We start from the raw sequence: 20,321 nt of genomic DNA, 5'->3' as shown, positions 1-20,321 counted from the left end.
GTCGAGTCAATTATCGTGGCCTTAAAGCCAATACGCGGCCGCGTAATTGCAAGTCTGACTAGATGAAGTCCACTCGGAGGTGAGCAACCGGTCGCGGAAGGGGTTAATAATAAGAGTCAACCAGCATCTGCGTCTTATTACGAACGGGGAGACTGATGGAAGCGAAAGGAACGCGAGACGTGCCAGCATCAGGGTTGCAACGAGTCATTAATGCTTTCGGACAAAACACCTCTACGAACGTTGCAATTACTCGTGCGCGATTTATTATGTTCGGATACGCTGGAATAACGAAGCGTGCACGACGTTCGGACAGCCCACGTTTTGAGAACTTAATGATTTGCGATACGGGTTGCATTCGTGGTACTTAATTTAATAATCGTTGATTAACACACAACCAAGGTCGGATTAAAAATTGCAACGAATAAAAAGGGTCGTATCGTGCAGAAAAAATATTTGGATATAATTTAAATCTGCTCTTTTCCTCGTTTTTTCATGGCGCTTCTTTTTTCGGATTTTTGGGGAGGAGAGAAGGTACTTTACTTATAAAAGTAATGAAATACCCGCAAGGTAGTAAAATTTATTGAATACCAAAACCTAGTATTTAAAAGGTATCTATATGTTTGAATAATGTGTAAGGAGAACAATGACGTTGAAAAAATTGTCGAACTCGATAGATAGCAGGAAGATGTACGGCGCGATACTTTCTTTTTTAAGTTAGTCGCAATCGCTTCAGCTATTATAATTATTATGGTTTTACGTAATTTTTAATTATAGGTCGAGATTTACAATTTTTGTTATAAAAATTTTAGAACGAAATTTTATAATTAAAAATTACAACGTTTAGCTACAACGGTAGCTACAACGTTTGATTAAAATTTTGTAAATTATCTATTATAGAGGAAGAATTAATTCGAAATATTTAACTAGCAGCAGCTTTATTCTACGTGGTGTATGGCATGAGTGTCATCGTCGTACAAATTTACGTATATTAAAATCTCGTACATGGGCGAAATATTTCGTCACGCGGTATTTCATGCGATCTGTCGTTTTAATGAAACATTTCGTTTATCTTTTCATGAGTAGTCAAAACGTCTCGTTCAAAACGGAGTGAAAATCAGTTTGCTCGTTAACCATGTTAAATGTAGAATTTCACAACGATGTATCGACGATCTTCTTTTTTATATTTTGATTGATGTACCTACATCATATACGTGTAAGTGTATAATAATAATTCTGTTTGAATTGAAAATATAAAACTACCGAATTCGTCATCGTCGCAACATTGTAACATCGCGTCGCTCTTCTACGTAAAAACCAAATATCTTTAATTTACACTTTACACGAAATAACGATCATAAATATTGGAAAATATACACGTGAGATATTTTATCTGTATCGTTATGTGGATACAGATGTTAAAGGATTATGAATCTTATTACATTTTTATGAATTAATAAATATTTTTAATTAACGTTAATTACGTAATTATAAAGATCTTATCAATATAAATAATATTTGATGTATAAGGTTTGTAAATAATGCAAGTACGAAGATTTATAGAGCATAGAGTGAGTCATACGTGTACCGCCTTGTCTGGCGACAGACGATCCTTTTCTACTTGAGTTTAATTTCGGCTGACTTTTCATACTATTTCAATAAAACGTTCACGATATAATAGTGATTAAATACAATATTTATAATAAATTATTTGTACTGTATATTGTTCGTTAAATTATAACGTTTAACAAATAAATCAATATTTATTATTTATATTTAAATATATCTGAAATTTTCCTTCAAGTATTACGTGAAACCAAAATGTTTCGTACGAAATATAAGGATATTTTATGAGTACAGGAAACATAAAACATTGAAGTTTACACAAAACCGGATTTCGATCCGTCGTGCAAGTAGAAAGCATGCGAAAAGAAAACAAAAGAAATGTTATTTCAAGGTACATAAATGATGGCACACGTAAGACTATGTAGTTGCACTGCACTTTCCGGTTTCCCATAGCGATACTTTCGTCATTTTAATCATTAACTAATATCAAAACATGGCATATAAAGCTGACCTTAAAATTTGTATTAAAATTCGCCTTATTTCTTCAAAAAATCGAATCTAGATAAAAATATAATACACAAAGATACGCGTATAAAGAAATTGAAAACTCGATAACTCAATTAAGCCCACAATATAAATAACTTGCTCGTATAATTTCCGATACAGGATATGTCAAAGTTGCGTCAACATTTATTATTATTATTACAATTATAACATTGTACACCTACATATTATATCGTCATGTATATTACGATATTATTATTACTACATAAATAATATTCACACGATTTTAACATATCCGGTATCACCACGATCCCACCTCTCAAGTTCAACGAGACAATACGTTCCAATGTGTTTGCGATCATTTTTCTCATATCGAACATCGCCGAGATCTATTGGAATATAGAATCTATAAATGGAATTACCTATATCTCACCGCACATTTCAAAAATTAATCTCAACCTATTCTTGCATATGAGAATATGTTACAATCTGTACTATTATCGTATCGTTACATTCGCTGTTAAAAGAAAAATGCCCATCTCTATGGAGACAAATAACGAGGAAGTGGCAGGTGTGAATAAAACATATACGTTCTTTGGCGCAGGTTATCACGCAATAACGCACCGTCGCGACCGAGATCGCCGGGATTGTATTGCGTTTGCCAAGCCACGGGTAATTTTTACAAGGATATGGGTTAGATAATCGATGCGCTGTACTATCGACGTAACTATTAAAATATCGTATAGCACGGTAATCCGATCGTCTAAGCGAATCTGAAATAGAATTCGTCTCGTTCGAGCGATAGAAATGTTCACGCTGGATATGACTCATATAAGAAAAATCTGGAAAAATTCTCCAATTGTTCGACGCGTGTACGTATTTACAAAACAATTATTCGTCACGAGGTATTTGTCCAATCGAACGAGACCGAAACTCTGACAACTGTGTTTCGATTATTAGACTCGCACCTTGACCTATTCTGGTTAATTAAAAATAACACAAGGCTGAGAACTCGGGAAGAGTTATACTTTGTGTTTGCAATGCTCATCGTTTCGCACCTTACGCAACAGATAAAAATTGGCTCGCGTCTGTGTATCATACGAACAAATACAATGTCAAGTTCCTGTTGGCGAGACAACTTTCGACCGAATGTAGCGCACACTGACAGTTCTCTCACGTTCTTTCGTACAACGACATTGAACCCTATTTTTCCAAGTACAAATTCGATTCAAATCGGTGTAATCTTCTTTATTCATTGTTAAATACGGCATACAGAAGCGACAAAATCTTCTAGGTTCGATAGATTCGTATCAAATGTGTGAAACATTTTCTAATAAATATGAACAGTGTATTATTCAGATGCAGATCGTATAATCTTTTATTAATTCTCAATGCTGTACTTACCGCTGGTAATCCAAACCCTAATGTTTTAAATAATCGTCAAGAACTTTTTAAAAAAGTTTTCCATCGTGACTGAGAACCAAACGAATATTCGTGCTGGAATAGATTATTGGTTGTGAGTAAAGAGTGAATTGAAGAACGCGAGTGAAAATTTAGGATGGTGTCACGTAGAGCTTTAAAATGCACTGTGCCGCTTGGAAGTTTGATTGTTTGGGAGAAGAACGTGTACTGTGGTTACGAAGTTTTAGAAGTACAATATGATTCGAGGAAAAGCTATGGAGTTGTCGAGAGTCATGAAAGAATCATGAGAGAGCCGTTCAGAGTCAGAGTTGAAGGAATCCAAAGTCATTTTGAGTAAGGTCCAATGCGTCGTTAAATTACTATAGCGTTATCGCTATTTCGTTATTAACGAGCAATAATCTATTGCGATCAAAAATTGCTAGTATTTTCAGTGCAAATCTTTCGCAAAATATCTCTATCTTTGATTGAAACAAATTTTTTTCTACGTTCTATCCCTTTAGTTATACCAATGGCTGGTTCGCCTAACTTTATTATCTGGAACATCTCGCTTGTTTTTGATAATATCGAAGAATATTTCAAGAACAAATTACCATCTTCATAGACGAATGCGTAGAGGACATTCTTAAACGAAATCGTATATTTTTTAATACGTTGGTCGATTCAGCTGGACTTTCTCCAGAAAAAAAGGATTAACCTACTTATGTCGCAGAATTATACTAATCTAGCAGATATTGTTTATTATCTGGAGAACGTCCAGTTGAATCGACTAATTGAACATTGGTGATGTTCGTACGAAATGAACTACGAAAAAGCTAATCACGTCAAATTACGTTCCTCCCAAAACCATTCAATTTGAACCTGAAACATTTTTTAATATTATCAGAAACAAGCTAGATATTCCTAAAACTAGATGAACCAGCCTGTGTACGTAAAAATACCAATGTAAATAAACATTCATGGTCATGTAATTTAAATATCTATCGAGTTGGTAACTAAGTGATTGCGGATTTTGTCATTAGGTGATATTGACAAAATGCGCAATCACATAGTTGCCAAACCAATATTACTCAAGAGCTTTGAGAATCTTCTCAACGTCCGAAATTCGGTGCATGTCGAACGTACTTGGCATTTATCACGCCCCACATATCGACACTCTCGCGAAGCCTCCAAGAACGAATCTTAATTAACGCGTTAATTACTGGAAAATAGATGCGATCGGTCAAACGTAACCAATGAAAAAGGCGCTTATTGGTAATCCCACTGCGATAACCTCGCGCAAGCAATCTCGTTTCTCTCTTTAAACGCTTCATCGCAAAATGAAGCGGAGAAAAGAGGAAAAAAATTGTGTATGTTCGGCACAATGACACCAGCGGTTAAATCTCGCGTGATAGGTAGTAAGAGAGAGACAAATTTCGAGTATCGCTTGTTATAATCGTGTGGAAGATACAGAAGGCACGACTTACGAGTTTCAGATTGTAATACTCTTACGAAACGTAAGAAAAACGTCCTAACTTCCTTTTTAGCCCCTTCGAGAAATTATGCTTCTTAATTCGCGAAATAAAATAAATTTGATGAAGTAATAAATTTATACGCGTTCCTTTCTGAGAAATGTTTAAGTTAATTGTCAGAGAATCTTTCACTTATTTAATAGCACAGCTTTCAAACTTTAAACTTTATGGTTCCATAAAGCTTAAACATAGGGGAAATGTAATCATTTACAAATCTTACCAATCTATGTCCAATTTTACGCGAAGACGTTATAAATAAAAACAGTTAGAGATCATTATATCGGATAATAAAAGTTCAATAGATTTTACCCATTACCTATAGTTTTTGGTGTAGTAATTGGCATTCAACTTCGAATCGAATTAGGTGAATTCAATACCACCTAATGACAAAATCCGCAATCACTTAGTTGCCAACCCAATACATTTAATTATCGCGATTGCTGTAATTTGAGTTCATGCTTCGAAAAAAGATTTCGATTCGTTAAATGAAGTATCGAAATTTTGCTCTTTATACTTCTAACATAGCACGTTTCAATTATAACATAATTTTCGTTATAATATGTGTATTGTTCTTTGTCAATTATACGACAAATAAAATCATATGAAAAAGACGTATAAAATCATGTCAATAGTAATTTTTCTATCTCATACATCACGAATGTTTTTAATTCTGAACATCATAGACAAAGTCCATTAAACGTTAAATTTTAACACTTTACAAATAGACATATGCGACTTGCATAGAAAAGATAATTGTTCGCGTGTATGTAAATTTAACAGTGTTTGTCTACGTATTAGTTAGTCATACAGTTCAATGCACGTTAAGATTGAAAAATTGATAATAATACTCGACGTTTTTTCATCCAGATACACGCAGTGATAACACGAGCGTAATGATAACGCAGATTAAATGTTACGGTAGCGTTCGTTTAACAGTGGTACTAAATAGATAAACCGTATCTCTATTTCTGTCCGACAGCCACCGCGAAAGAACGTGAAAATGAAATACCTGTTGAAATATGCAAAAATTTCAGCGCTGGGGACTGGCGACACATTGGTAAAAAAAACAGGGAAGCAAGCTGATAAGCAGATAAAGCGAAAAATATTCTCCGTCACTTGTCTGCAGATCCAGAGGATAGACTGAGTCCCTTAAAATTAAATTCATGTAACGCGAAGTGGCGAAATATTCCATCGAATGTAATTCCTTGAGAAATCGAGAAATCCGCGCAAGGAGATCAACAGCTATATGCTACTTCGATTTTTTATTTCATAAAACCAAATTTCGAAATCAGCGACACATACGTCGGATCGAAAATCAACGATGAAAGTCAAGATTTGACATTTTTTAAGAATTGGAATTGGATATTATATAATAATATATAGGTCAATTCTTGCTTTTCTTAAGTTCTTTTAGTTTCGTGATTAGTCGAACTATAATTTCATCTACTGCCGCGATATGTTTTCATAATTTGGAGAAACAACGTGAATTGTTTGTAATAACAAACGCAGAACACCGTTTCACGAAAAGTAACAGTTGGCTTACGCCGTTACGATCCTTAGCTCTTCGTATGAAAATGTCTTTCCGAATGTCATACGAAAACCTGTTCTTTCCTTTCGTCAGAGGTCTAACAATCCACGTTCCATATATCAATATTCCACCAAATCCTAAAAACCTCGGAAACCCTGAACACCTCAAATTCTTATTCGTATGAAATCTTAAAAAGAACATCCCAAGAAATACTTGCTTTTACCTAAAATCTCCTCAACGAACCTAACCATTAAATATGTGCGTGGCAATATGTGATAGGCGACAAAGAATCAACTGCTAATCCGACAAACCAGCGTTCATCGCCCACAAAACAGGCTTGAAGAGAATATCAATTACCGAGAACGAGCAGCGAGATAATCCAGCAACGTGAAATAATGGTTGAAAGTAGATCAAACGAGAAGAAACACGAGGGGGTGTGTAGCAACAGGTATGTGGCAAGTGGTTAAAACGAGTCTAAGACGAAGCTCGCGCGAGCGCGAAACGAAGAGAAGAGAAGAGAGAAGAAGGTTCAGGGCAGCCAAGCCTTTGGAGGGTAATTTATTTAAACGACGGCCTATCTGCACGTCTATCGGGTTGCTAGTCTCGCGGTGGTTCGCTGATAAATCTCTTTCTCTCCGCTCGTGGTGTGTCGGTACTCTTTTTTCAGCCGGCTCGGCCGGCAAAACGTAAGGAAGGAGTGTACGCGGAGGGTGACGGGGGTGGTGTATATACTAGGAGAAGAGAAGGCTTGTTAGTAACTTCAGTAAAGTGGCGGGCACAACGGGGCCCGTTTTGTTTCCCGGTTTCGTAGCTGGACCATAGCGATAAGCTTGGGAGAGTTTCGCGCAACGAGCCCGGACGACTATAAGGGACCTTAACGTGCAGGTTCGCGCTCAACAGGATCGCTGAACCACGAATAAATCCGGCTGCCGTACGTCTTCGTGCAGATTAGATCGCCATATCCGCCGTGACTCGATGCGATGCGCTACACCGCTGGATTTTCGATAATAAAACGACAGGATCGCGATCGTTAATCTCGTAAAAGGAAGCAGTTACCGTTAGACCGATGCGTCGAGCGCGTGCATCGCTTCTTTACTATCCGAGCGCCGCGTCTTGTCTTTCTGCTTGTGACACTTTTCACCGCACTTTTCATCGCCACATTCCCGTTCGGCCTACCACAGTCATCGGCTTTTTGCCTTAATTCTAGCGTCGCTCCACGTGTTACGCTGTTTTTCCACCAATTACCGACGCCTGGCTACAAGCTATCGCTTTATATGGCGCTTCATTGAATCTTTAAAATTGAAATTATCCATCGTTTTTAAGTGGATACTGTCAAGCATGTTCTTTTAATTTCAGTACGTTTGTAAGCTAAATGTAATTTACAAGATACCATTGTCTAAACACGGCTGTGAGAAAAATGATCGAACGAGTGGTAAATGATCATTTATAGCTGTTTTTACAAAATGTACAGTTAAAGTAATTAAATACGATATATAGAATGCCGTTTTACGTTCAGTAATAAATATTTAAAAGGATGTAGATGTAGCTAAGATGATTCTAAACGGTTGCTTTTTGATCGATTGAATACGTATCGATCTCTTACTAAAAGCTGTGTAACTTATTAATTAGAACTTATCCTACGTACTACGATTATTGTTTGATACATTAGAAGAGAATCTTGGCGTAACTTAGTCGCACGTCGTGAATAGCGAATACTGACGTTCTTCGTGTATCACTATGATCAAGAGTCGTAACCATATTCATGACAACTATCCCTTTATCGTGATTCAGGTGTGTATTCGTGGCGTTAGCAAAGATACGCGTCACTTCGTCTCTAGACACGGGGACATCGTGTCTTTGGCCAGAATAGACGCGCGTGTAGATCTCCGTGTGCATGTTGCGAGTGGAGTTTGAGCGTGCAAGAAGATTTGCCACGATGGAGTACGTTCTTTAAAGCCACGGCATCGCTGCTCGCCACATAGCAAAAAAGCTTTCAAATCTATCCTTGATTTATGGAATAAATCAGATAAAGAATAACTGTATCATAGAACCTTATTATGAAATACCATGAATTTTTAATTAGATTCTCAGTTCGTTTCTTGTTAGGTAATTTATATTACAAAGAAAAAACGTAAAAGTCTTGGGAAATATTGGCAGCTTTGAACCTTTTGAAATTAGCGTAGGTAAAAATTCGACAGCTTAAATATTTAGCATTTTAAGTAAGAAACTCGATAACAGGTACAGAGATCAAGCTTATTGTTAAATCATAAAAACAAATGTCGATTATATTGCAAAATTAATGTCGTTCGTATACAAAACTAATTTCCTGTGAAAATGTATAACGATGGTTCGATTTTGCTTCACAGCTTCCTCGAACTCTCATTTCTTTTTTCAACTATATGAAATACATATATAAAATAAATAAATTAAATATATAAAAATTTCGTTTTATTTTTTAAATAAAGCTATCGTAAGATGCAGCAGGAGAATAAAATGATCGGTTATGGAAAGTTCTTAATCTAGCACTTTGGTGTTAGGTGAAATATACTCGATGACAGGAATGTGTTAGTTGCTATCTGTTCTACAATTCCACAGAAACCACACTGTTCAGACGAAAGTGGTCGAGCTGTTTCCCGTGCCATTTAAACAGCTAAGTCGATGCTAAAGTTAGAAATTTAAAGGCTTGTGCTTGCTAGATGCACGTAATGAGCGTGCAGCTTTGAGTTTGTTACAAGAGTGTCTTGAACTTAACGTTAAAGTTCATGCACCGCGCGACTAAAGCTGTGAGAAAGTTACCCCGGGTCCCCTTCTAATAAACGTAACTTATAATTTTTCGATCTTATCCCACTGTGACCTGAATGCTTCCCGGGACTTAATTTATATTCCCTTAGATATCTAAGTGCTGTATCAGCGCGGTTTCTATCATGTAGAAAAAAAGATGATAAAATACCTGCACTTCTTAGCATCCTAATGTTAAATATTTTACGCTAATAAATTACACCGCTATCTATCCTTAGACACTTTATCTCGTAACACGCTTAATGTTGTCGTCATCAGTGCTATGAAAGTTAAATAGCATAATAGTAATCATGCGATGTAGTACCTACGTACATGCAAGTAATGAATGCACCATTAATGATAATTATAAGTTTCAAGTTTAAAAAGATCCCAGCCCGTTATAAGATAAAAATTGAACTACATAAGAACCAGGGAAGAATGTAATTTTTAAGCAACTTCCAGTATACCATACCTTTCGTGTCTTGAGTTCTCTACGACAGGATCTAATCGATACATGAAAATTGCATGAAAAGAAGATAAATTAATTTATATCGGTTTTCTGATTTTCACGTTATTTAACGTGTAAAACAAAGCACGTTAGTGCCTGATAGATGAACATGACGTATAATATTAGATAACTAATACTGTGATAAAAGCGGTAGTTTTGAAATATACAGGAAGATAAGAAAAACAAATATTTTGTCTCTAGATCAAATAAAAGAATAACTTGAAAGATATGGAATTAATGAAACTTTTAAATAACTTTACTATAGACAGAGAAAAATGTTTCTCATCACGACTTATTCTGATAAATAAAATTGCGTTAACTATTTATCTACATATATATATATATAAATCAACATTGTAATTTAGATTTATAACTTTAGAAATTTTTCATTTCCAAATACCCATACGTACATGAAATACACAGATTACAAATACTGGTGCGTACAATTTTACATAAATGAAAAATAAATATGCCGATTGATTAAAATGTACGTGATAATAAAATAATCGTCGTATCATATTATATCGTGTGCAATAGGTACAATATCGATTCACTTATCATTGAATAATATCGTATCATCTGTTAGCCTGCGAGTTGATAATTTAATAGTTTACACGTTAAAAGCAATATTAACTGAAATTAATGAAATTTCATCCAAAAACTACAACGAATAATAAACAATCTTCATATTGCAACTTTCGTGGGTCATTGTACCAAAACCAAGATAAAGCTGTCTCAGATTGTTTCGACGAACTACTGATAACATAAACATAATGCATAACTGATGAATAAGCAATATTACTTTACGCAACGAACATTAAAATAAACACTTTGCAGACATTTATTGACCTCCAATATCACATCGTATTTTATTATTATCGGGTGTAGAAATAAAAATATTTATTGCTGAAACATTCGCTATATTCCGCACGATTGACTATCGTCAAGCTCGCCGTAAGTTCGTGTAAACACGTTTTGACAAAGGCGTTTGCGTTTACGCACAACCATAAACGTGCGTATTCTAATGCGTCTGGTCGTGAAACATCTGCGACACGCATATTACGTATACGTGCGTTTACGAGTTTACGGTACTATTCGCAATTGTAATAAAACGCCCAGACGCATTTGTAGAACCTACAAAGTTTCGCAATACTTCCGACTTACACAGCGTCAAACCAAGTTCGGTTTCTCCATTTCGACTTATTTCTTTAATAAGAATTTAATAAAACTTTTATGTATTTAATTATTAATTTAATTTAATTTAATTATTTTATGAATTTAAGTAAAAAAATTGTGAACCTTTTTCGAGTCGTACATGCTATTGTAATTATTTACTAAATGATCTATAACTTCTAGTCACACATATTGGCGTAAAACGACATTTCTAATAAGACTTCACAATATTTAATAATACTTTAAATTTTATTTAGTTTCACTATAGGTCTGAACGTATAAATGTTTCTTTATGCGAAATATTAAAAAGTATTAAGACATCAAATAAAATTTGAATATTAAATTGAATTTCATGTAATATTTTAATATTTGTTTGATATTTTGCATAGATACAAATTTACATACCAGAACCTATATTGAAACAAACAAGGACTGAAATTCTATGCAATAACATTTCCTATAATAATAATTGAGTACAAAATTTCTATAGAAATAATTGAATAATGCAAGTAAAAATAACCTCGGCGATCCCCCAGGAAACACTTTGCGATCCCCTTGGGGTCGCGACCCATAGATTGGGAATCTCGTGCTTATAGCATGGCGTGTATGCTATTTTTCTTCGATCATAATAGAATCGGTAAATAAAAATTTCAATTTCCATTCAATTAAACGATTTGAAAAACAAGCACGTTTACAAAATTCATATTCTAATTTTAACTTGATTCGATACCATAATTTTATGTTTTAAGATAACAAACTTATTAATTGTAGCTAAACTTCGCAAGGATGAGAATACAAATAGAACGTTATCCAAGACAAATGAAACCTGTTAATTTGTCAAAAGTAAAAACTATATTAATTTCCTTGACGTATCACAGCAACCGATGACAAATTAACCACCGACGAGATATTTGTCTTAGATAAGCATCAGAATGTCGGCTGTACGCAAAATGAAACATTACTTCTAGTATGTAAATGAAGAAGACCGCAAATATTGAACACTTTTTCACGTCCTGAAGCGACATCTTAACAACCTACTGATAATTCATAAGAAGAAAAAACACGTGTAACGAACACAGAAAAAGTACGAAATACGTCGGTAGAAAATTCTCAAAGAAGAAACCGGTAACTTTAGTCCGCCCAAAAATGCACGACTGCACCTCCAAACGAAATAATTAAATCGTATAATATAAGAAAAAAAAAGAAAAAAAGAAAAAATCGTGAACCACATTCGAACATGGAAGTAAAAGAACTACAGTCCTCGTTCGTTCCTCGTCGTTTCATTACGTAAAAGAAACGAGTCGTCCCGTTTGATGACCGGTAGGAATGAAAGGAAAAAAATACGACCGGTGCATCAGAATGCACGGTTATCCAAAAAATTTGTATTCATAAGTATGCAAGGACGATGAAGCAATCGCGTGGCCAGAAGTTTCGTGAGGCACCAACGTGACAAGGGGATGTCCGATTTATTTGTGTGACATTGCCGTCTTCTCGACAGACCATTGTTTTTTACGCGAATCATATGAAATTATTAATATCCATTAATATCCAATCAAACGACCCGACAAGGTTATCGCCGCGGCTTTTCAATATTAAATTGCCTTAAGAAGGAGAATGTCACGTGTGTCAATTCGCTAAGGGTCAATAATCTGTCCTTGTATTGTAAATTATAATATACGACGGATGCAAGTAAAAATGTACAACAGCACACATCGTATATGTTTGTAATAAAATACGTGCATTATATGACGGTATGAAAGCTTTTATCTTCAAGCAAAAACAGGTGTATAAATTATTTATAAAATTATTTATGAGAATAACAATAATTTCTACTTCTTATTTGAGATATTTACAATAGCTTCAGAATTTTTCTTATTTGTTTTTTGTATTATTATTTTGTATTATTATATACACAATAGTTTTTGATAGTATGTGCAAATTTCTATAGAATTATTTAAAGGAGTAAAAATAATTTCTATTTTATATTGAAGAAATGCGTAACAATCTCAAAATTGTTGAATAGTTATCAATTTTCTGTATTATTTCAATAATTTTTAATAATAATAATTCTACAATCTTAATTAGTATATATAATTGAGAAAATAAGGATGGAAACTTGCTTTATCGTAATTACGTTGCATATTTTATTAATCGAATTTATCATTTCTGTCCTTTTCATTCTAACAGAAAATTCAGAAATTCCAAATTTTGTATAAGAATGCTAATAACATAACTATTATTAGAAAAGCTAGTATAGCGTACGCATATATACGAAGTGTTCAATAATGCTATTTCGAGTGAAGAAGGGTCAATTATCAGAGTTATCGGTATTACTTGCATTTGCATGGCAATAAAGCTACACCCTATCTCGAACAAAGTGCTACGCTGGAAGAAAAGAAGAATTCGTTCATTCATTGTCAGCTGTCGAGGAACACGATGACTAACTGCCACATGGAAAATTCTATGAATACGTCAATGCATTGTTGTCGGAGAAATGCGGAATTACTCAAAATGTTATTCATCCTAAGATTTTATTTTATTCACTGATTATATAACTAGTTATTGTTTTAAAATAATTGTACATTAATGTGTTTACAAACTGACAATTATATATTGTATATTTTGATAAGAAACTGCTTCTAGAATCCTAAACTGGCATGTTATTGTAATAAATAATTATTGATTGAGGATCAAGCACATATATGAATGCTGTCGTTCAAAAATATTTCGATATTTTTATTGATAATTTTGTTGATGAAGTTGAATGATATTCTGAAAGCAGATTGATCTTATTGTTCAGACTATAACTGTATGGTATACTTGTGTCAATACGCAACACAACTTATCTTTGCAATAGAATATTGTATTCTGTAATATAGAATATTTCATTGCTCTGAATATCGTATTTTTATGGATTCTGCTATATATTCCACAGATTATAAACAATTATAGTTATTTACACGAAATTCATTTAATATATTATTATAACTACTTCCTATTGTTATACATCTTTGCAAATAAATGAAAGCAATCTGAATCTAATAGCTTCCAAAAAGAATCATAGAAAATTTTCACTATCCTTCCAAATTCAAAATTTGGAATTTCTAAAATTTCCACATAATTGTAACGTCTGTATTACCTCTCCGAATTAAATCTAGAATAAATCAATCTAAATTATCCAAGTTTCGATGTGTCCCAGGACGAAGCATTGCAATAAGCATTCTAATTCGAATCTAGTGTAAAGTAGATTAAAATAATCAAAATAAAAATTATTCAAAGCTTTCCCAGAAAGGTTCATAGAAAATTTCTCGATTTCTGATAATTCCAATGTATTTCTCAATAGAATTCCCAACCAAAATTAAATCTCGAATAAATCAGTGTATAAATTACTAAAATTTCGTTGCGTGCCAAGACTAACCATTGCAATAAATAGATCTAACTCGGACCTAGCCTAAAATAGACAAGATGCAAACTGCATAAGCGTCGTAGCGCCCTTCTAAAGAAAATTCACAGATAATTTCTCAATCTTTGATAATTCGAAAGTCGTGTCCTTCCAGAGAACGAAAAATAGTTCTCGATGAAATTCCATCCAACATTCTCTATTCCTCTATCAGAATCGATAAATCAGTGTACTCTAATAACCGAACCTAACGCAAATCTAACTGGAATAAGTCAGTTCGTCGATAGAAATGATCTGAATTTGATTACATACCAGAGTGAAGCGTGGTAAGAAGCGAAATTTCTACTGATCGACGCGGGGACCGTGCGAATCGCGCGGTTCAGAGAAGCAGATACTGCGCGGTAAGACTCTGTTCGCGGACATCCTCTATACATAGATACGTTATTGCGTCGTCGTCGTCGTCGTCGTCGTCGAAATGATGAGGTTCAGTCCGATGCAGTCGACCGCCGATCGGCACTGCAACCGAATACAGCAACTCTCGTTCACGATATTTTCGGTGTCAAGGTGTACCAGAAGCCGTGCTATTATCATCAACCTGGCCTTCGTTTTGCGGTGAAACGTTAATTCATTCATAGCACGCACCGCAAGGGCAATAACCTGGCCAACCATAATTGCCATCGAAAAATCAGTTCTCGATCGATTACTCACACCGATCGTTACGCCTAAATAGCTTGTTACAATACGCGGGTCGTTCAAACAGATTCGATCGGTTTGATTAAATCAACAGGAAAGAAACAGGCAATTTAAATGGGAAGCGGATTAGTAGGCAATTTTCTTGATTTATTTGTAAATTTTGGAGTGTATTTCGAGTGAAACTGAGTATGAAACATATACGTAAGGGTAGGTACTGTGTTATATGTTTTTTTTTGTCTTTCATACAAAATTAGAATTATAATATTTTCTGAATTAATAAGTTCCCAATGTAGGTATCTTTATAACTTTTTCTTCTGTAGAGAATGAAGATTAGAGGAAGAGTATAGGAAGAGATTTATAGTTCTATCTAAGGAAAGAGAGATGACTTTAAAATCATTGGAACGTGTCTACTTCAGAAGTGAACACATAAAACAAGACTATTTAATTTTATCTAATAAGATCCCTCTCCAATCGTTTTATTTCCATCGTTCCGAAGCTATAGCTGGGAACATTAGATATATACGAGGCTCGTAAGAACAGCGTAATGAGCCTATTTTAATCTTCCGATTTTAATGTCGTTATTATTAATTGACAGCAAGTTGGAAAGTAGAACAACCTGTTGAACGCAAAGACTATAAAATACCAAGCATTAAGTTCAGGAAACTGCGTAAAAAAAACAATCAAAAGCGTTTCAAATTAACGATCTTTAATACGCAGCTAAGCACGTTATAGTTAATTGGAATTGAAACAATATGACCAGAATACATCATCTATATCAGAATATGTAATTAATGGCTCAATAAAAGTACACATTAAATTACCGAATTCATTTACATGTTTTTAATAAGTACAAAGGTAGAGAAACTGATATTAGTAGTTTTAATTGCTTTGGTAGTTCGAATATCGACGACTATGAATATATTCTCGACATATTCGAGAAACAGACAGTCCAAAATACATAGTTGATCCAAAAACTAAACAGAGAACAGTTTTAGTAATACAAAATTCTTCGAAATCATATCAAATTTTAATATATTATATCTATGAAATGCTGGGAAATGTAATTTATCATTCTACTCCGATCTCCGTATATAAATTAGTTTAGTTTAACTTATTAAATTGCACTAATGCGCTATTGATAGAACAAACGATAGCTTAAAATCTCATTAAATTTTTCTCTCTTCGCGCATTTAATCGATTGTTTTAACTAATCACAACGCAATCATATTAAATCTCTAAATGCCGATGCGTAATTGATTTTCAGACATTTGTTCTTCGTATTTTGCATATATCAAAGATCGAATATACTAATTAAACTGTGCGCGATGTTAAAATCACCGTCGCGTCACGACGCGGAGAGAAAATGCTGAAAGTCATACGCGATACGATACGGGGAGCAAACTAAATATAAATGTGCTCGTTACTAGATATGGGTGTTTAATTTCAGAACAAATAAATTTATCTACTATACTACGTATCTTTTTCGATATACCGAGATAAATCGATGAATGCCAATGTAAATGAGCGAAACGTGGCGCTTCACGATAATATCCGCCAATATTATTATAACGAGTATTTCACTTCTACAATTTTCATTTAAAGAGACACCCTGCAGTCTATTAAACGTAAAATATCGCGATACTAAAATCCCGGATCAAAACACGACTTACGTGTCTTTGGATAAATCGCTGGTATTTGAAGCGAAAGATTAAATTGATTAATTTAATTAAAAAAACAAAAGAGCTATTCACCATAGAGTGGCCATTCATTTGTTCTGTCGGTGTTTTCGACTCGAAAGTCGTCGATACTTCTTCTGTATGCGTCATAATCATGCTCCTTGCTTAAATCGTATTGAATCAGATCGAAGGCACCTCGTTATACTTCAATGAAGATTCTTCCAGCACTTTCCAATCGGTTTTGTGCATCTTTGTCCTCACATTTTCGAAAAAACAACGTTTCGTTTCTTAAATATATTCGATGTTATCGAAAAAGGTAGGATTATTTACTTTGTACGGCGCCAATTAATAATTGTTTTCGAGTCGAATCGATCTATATCTCGAGTTAATCAGAAAGCAGCAAACAGTCAATCCGTAATAAATAACACTACTCTCGTATCGTCAAGAAAATGCACTTTTTGTTGCCTATTGGTGATGTAAATTGTAGCCTGTTTATCGTCTTCGGCAATAAAGCCGACAAAGTTCAGTTTCAGAAACGTGTAAAAATCACAATTCTGTTCATTTCGTTCACAGTCCATCAAAACATACGACTTATACGTCGCACACTGTCTTTTCTAACGTTGGGAAATTTTTTTGCCTAGTCTTAACCCCTCGACTGCTTCGAATTTTGCAATTTTTTTCAATAAACGTCTCTTCAAAAAAATTCTAAAAAATCGATATCTTTCTTCGATGCACGATTTTATTTTATTTTCCACCTGCTTTCTGCATACGTTATATCGTACCTATTTCCACAAGTACTAATAGAGAGTGACAAGATTTTACGTTACGGCGTTCTTCTCCCTATGTCAGAGAGGAAATGACTTTTCAAACTCTTTCTAAAGTTTCTTCACCACCACAGATAACAAAAGGGCAAGCATAAAATCCCATCAAACGCAAAATCGTCGTACAATTTTAAACATCTTCGACCTATTAATTTCCCGTCCGTTAATTCACACAAACTGTGCCCTTCGTCCCGATAAAAGCAACAATAACAAAAACTCGATAAAAATTTCACTCGACCTCGTCTCTTCCTCTTCGCATTCTCGACGACCGAACGTCTCTCGATATTTCTCCTTGAAAATACGATATTTCGATGCTTCGATCCAATGCTCCACTGTCGACGAGAAAATCTCTACTGTCTCTTCCTTTTTTAAAATGCTGTTCGACTGTAAATCACGAATTTTCTGCTAAATTCAAGGCACAGCGTGGAAGAAAAGTTCACGAAGAGAATCCCTCCTTAACGGGACCACCATGATTCGTTTCTCGTGACGGATAAAAGGCTTTGTAGTTTTTAGGAAATCGCAGGTTTTGACGGTGCAATTTGTTCGACTGTTAACGAGACACTTGGCCCGATCTATCTATGGCATGTGGCTGAATGAACGTGCAGTCGAGTTACGATTTTTCGAAAAACGAAGGTGCAGCAGAGCAAAGACAGAAAAGGAGCCGGCACGACCGGCCGGCTTACACACACTGACTTCTGACTGGTCGAGCTAGTAGGTGACTCCAGGGACCCCTTCCATAACGCATAGCAACTGCTCGTAAGACGACTGATAAGTTCTTGCATTCTGCTAGAATCGACAGATCGTCCTGACGGCTGCCGCGATCCAATCCGCAGGATTTCCTCGATAGTAGCCAAGTATGCGATTTGTTTTTCGAGGAAAACTCAACGTCAGAAGTGAAACGTCAACGAGTTGATTTTTTACGCGTGGCGCTACGACTTTCCGTAGAAAGTTGATCGAAGAAAAAAGAAGGGCTCGTGCGAACGAACATCGACTTTCCGATGTGATACGATCAATGGGTCTTGCTTCGGCGAATTGCTTTATTTGTTGTATAGAATGATGACAGAAGAAGGACACGATTGGTACATTTTTGTTGATTTTCTAATTTTGTGTGCGAAGAATGGTACTTTAATACGATGTAGCTGAGAAGCTGTTAGATCCAAAGATGTAAGATTGAAAATAATTCTTGAATTTTAATATCTAATATTATCGTAGGCAATAGTTTTAAATTTATGAAAACGGAAAACACGATCTCTTCTGCGAAAAATAGAGACTATGACTAATTTTCTTCTCCTATAGTTTTCATATAGACGGCGAATTTTGATGTATTTGTAGGAAAATATATAATAATAGTAATAATACAACAATATATGTAATATCCAGAGCAGAGTACTTGGTATAATACGTAATGGTTGAAACAAATGTTCATAATTTGCATAAATATTCGCAGTATACTTATTTGTTTCTCTGTTTGGATTCGTAAAAGTATCGTTTTAATTGAAAATTTCAGGTGAGATATATTTGTACGTTTAAAAAATTATGGGATGATCGTGAACTTAAATTTCAGTGTAAATCATATCGTGTTAATAAAGAATTTGTTAATTGACGATGATGAACTGATGTATATCACATGGAATACTACAAACACACGTACATATAATGTACGAGACGCTTCTTATTTGTGTATCTTGGATAAGATAAACAGATCTTGTAATTATAAAATTAAGTTGACATTTGTCAATTACGTATAAGGAAAAATAAGTTATATCATGTTTCAATGATAAACAAATAATAACTAGAGAGGCACTACTCTCGAAGCTATCTGACGACTTGTGAACGAGAATGTAAATATTTGCATGTACGATAATGCGATATACGATAATTATAAGTGATATCTTAATTACATCGTGAATGATGATATTTCTAATATTCAGTATTGTAATATGTTTTATATTATTTTCCGCGTCCTCTTTTATTCTTTTAGTTTTGTACACTTTCCGCTGGACTATTTTGTACATTGAATATTATATTTTGATTTTGATTTTGAGTTCCGAAATCAGTAAAAGATGATCGTACTTTACAAAGAATTTTCGTGTTTTAAAAATAATTACTTCAAAGAAATAGGATAAAATTTAATCTGCATAACATTCGATAAAATTAATAACACTGAAACATTAATAAAAATTAATAATATTGTCTTCGCTTTGATCGATGGCTTCCTTAGATATGATATGGCTATCGTGAGTAAGTAACGTAATACCAGTTGTTGAGTGAAGTACTCGTTCGTTAATTGCGAATCAGTCTCTTATCTCTATATCACAACCAAGCAATTAGTAACATAAAGTAAAAAAAAATCTACATAGTAGGACACCACTTTCGACCAAATTCGTTAAAAAATTTATGTCGGTTGTTATGTTGATAAATACTTGCATTGAATTAATTATTTAAATAAATAATTACATTGATTTAATTGTTGACAACTGTTATGTTGACAAATAATTGCATTGAAAAATGTTTTAAGCTATTAATGACGTCAATATTCAATGTAAAGCACAGATTACACGAATTACGTACTTTCTACTGACATTAAAATTGAGTCAGCAATTTTTTCGATTATCTTTCATGCGACATGATTATGTAAGTGATGAACTCCCTCGATACTAGTTTCTTACAAAACGCCTGGTTTCGCGTGCTACTTGCAGCCGCGCTCGTGAAAACCAATTCCAAGCGAAGTAAAATAAACGTTCGTC

The 20,321-nt window shown here is 34.4% G+C and overlaps 1 protein-coding gene across 5 annotated transcripts in view; it reads right to left on the bottom strand.

The window, feature by feature from the left end:
• Gbs-76A (Glycogen binding subunit 76A) overlaps positions 1–20,321 on the bottom strand; it is a 147,153-nt gene that overhangs the window by 94,630 nt on the left and 32,202 nt on the right. Inside the window, exons 1-2 of one of the 5 annotated variants that reach the window (XR_011173212.1) lie at positions 16,829–17,223; positions 15,962–16,051 (exon numbers count right to left, since the gene is read on the bottom strand). The exons of 3 other annotated variants lie outside the window; for them this stretch is intronic. Coding sequence is in view for 1 of the 2 variants with exons in the window: in XM_069113650.1 (XP_068969751.1) it covers positions 16,829–16,909 (81 nt within the window). In the remaining variant the exon portion in view is untranslated. Of the gene's footprint in view, positions 1–15,961; positions 16,052–16,828; positions 17,224–20,321 lie in introns of those variants that run through there. One more of the 5 variants, XM_069113650.1, reaches the window with a different exon arrangement.

The sequence above is a fragment of the Bombus flavifrons genome, chromosome 1 (assembly GCF_040668555.2).
Source record: "Bombus flavifrons isolate JBK064 chromosome 1, iyBomFlav1_principal, whole genome shotgun sequence".
NCBI lineage: Eukaryota > Metazoa > Arthropoda > Insecta > Hymenoptera > Apidae > Bombus > Bombus flavifrons.
This window is presented reverse-complemented; position numbering and strand designations above follow the sequence as displayed.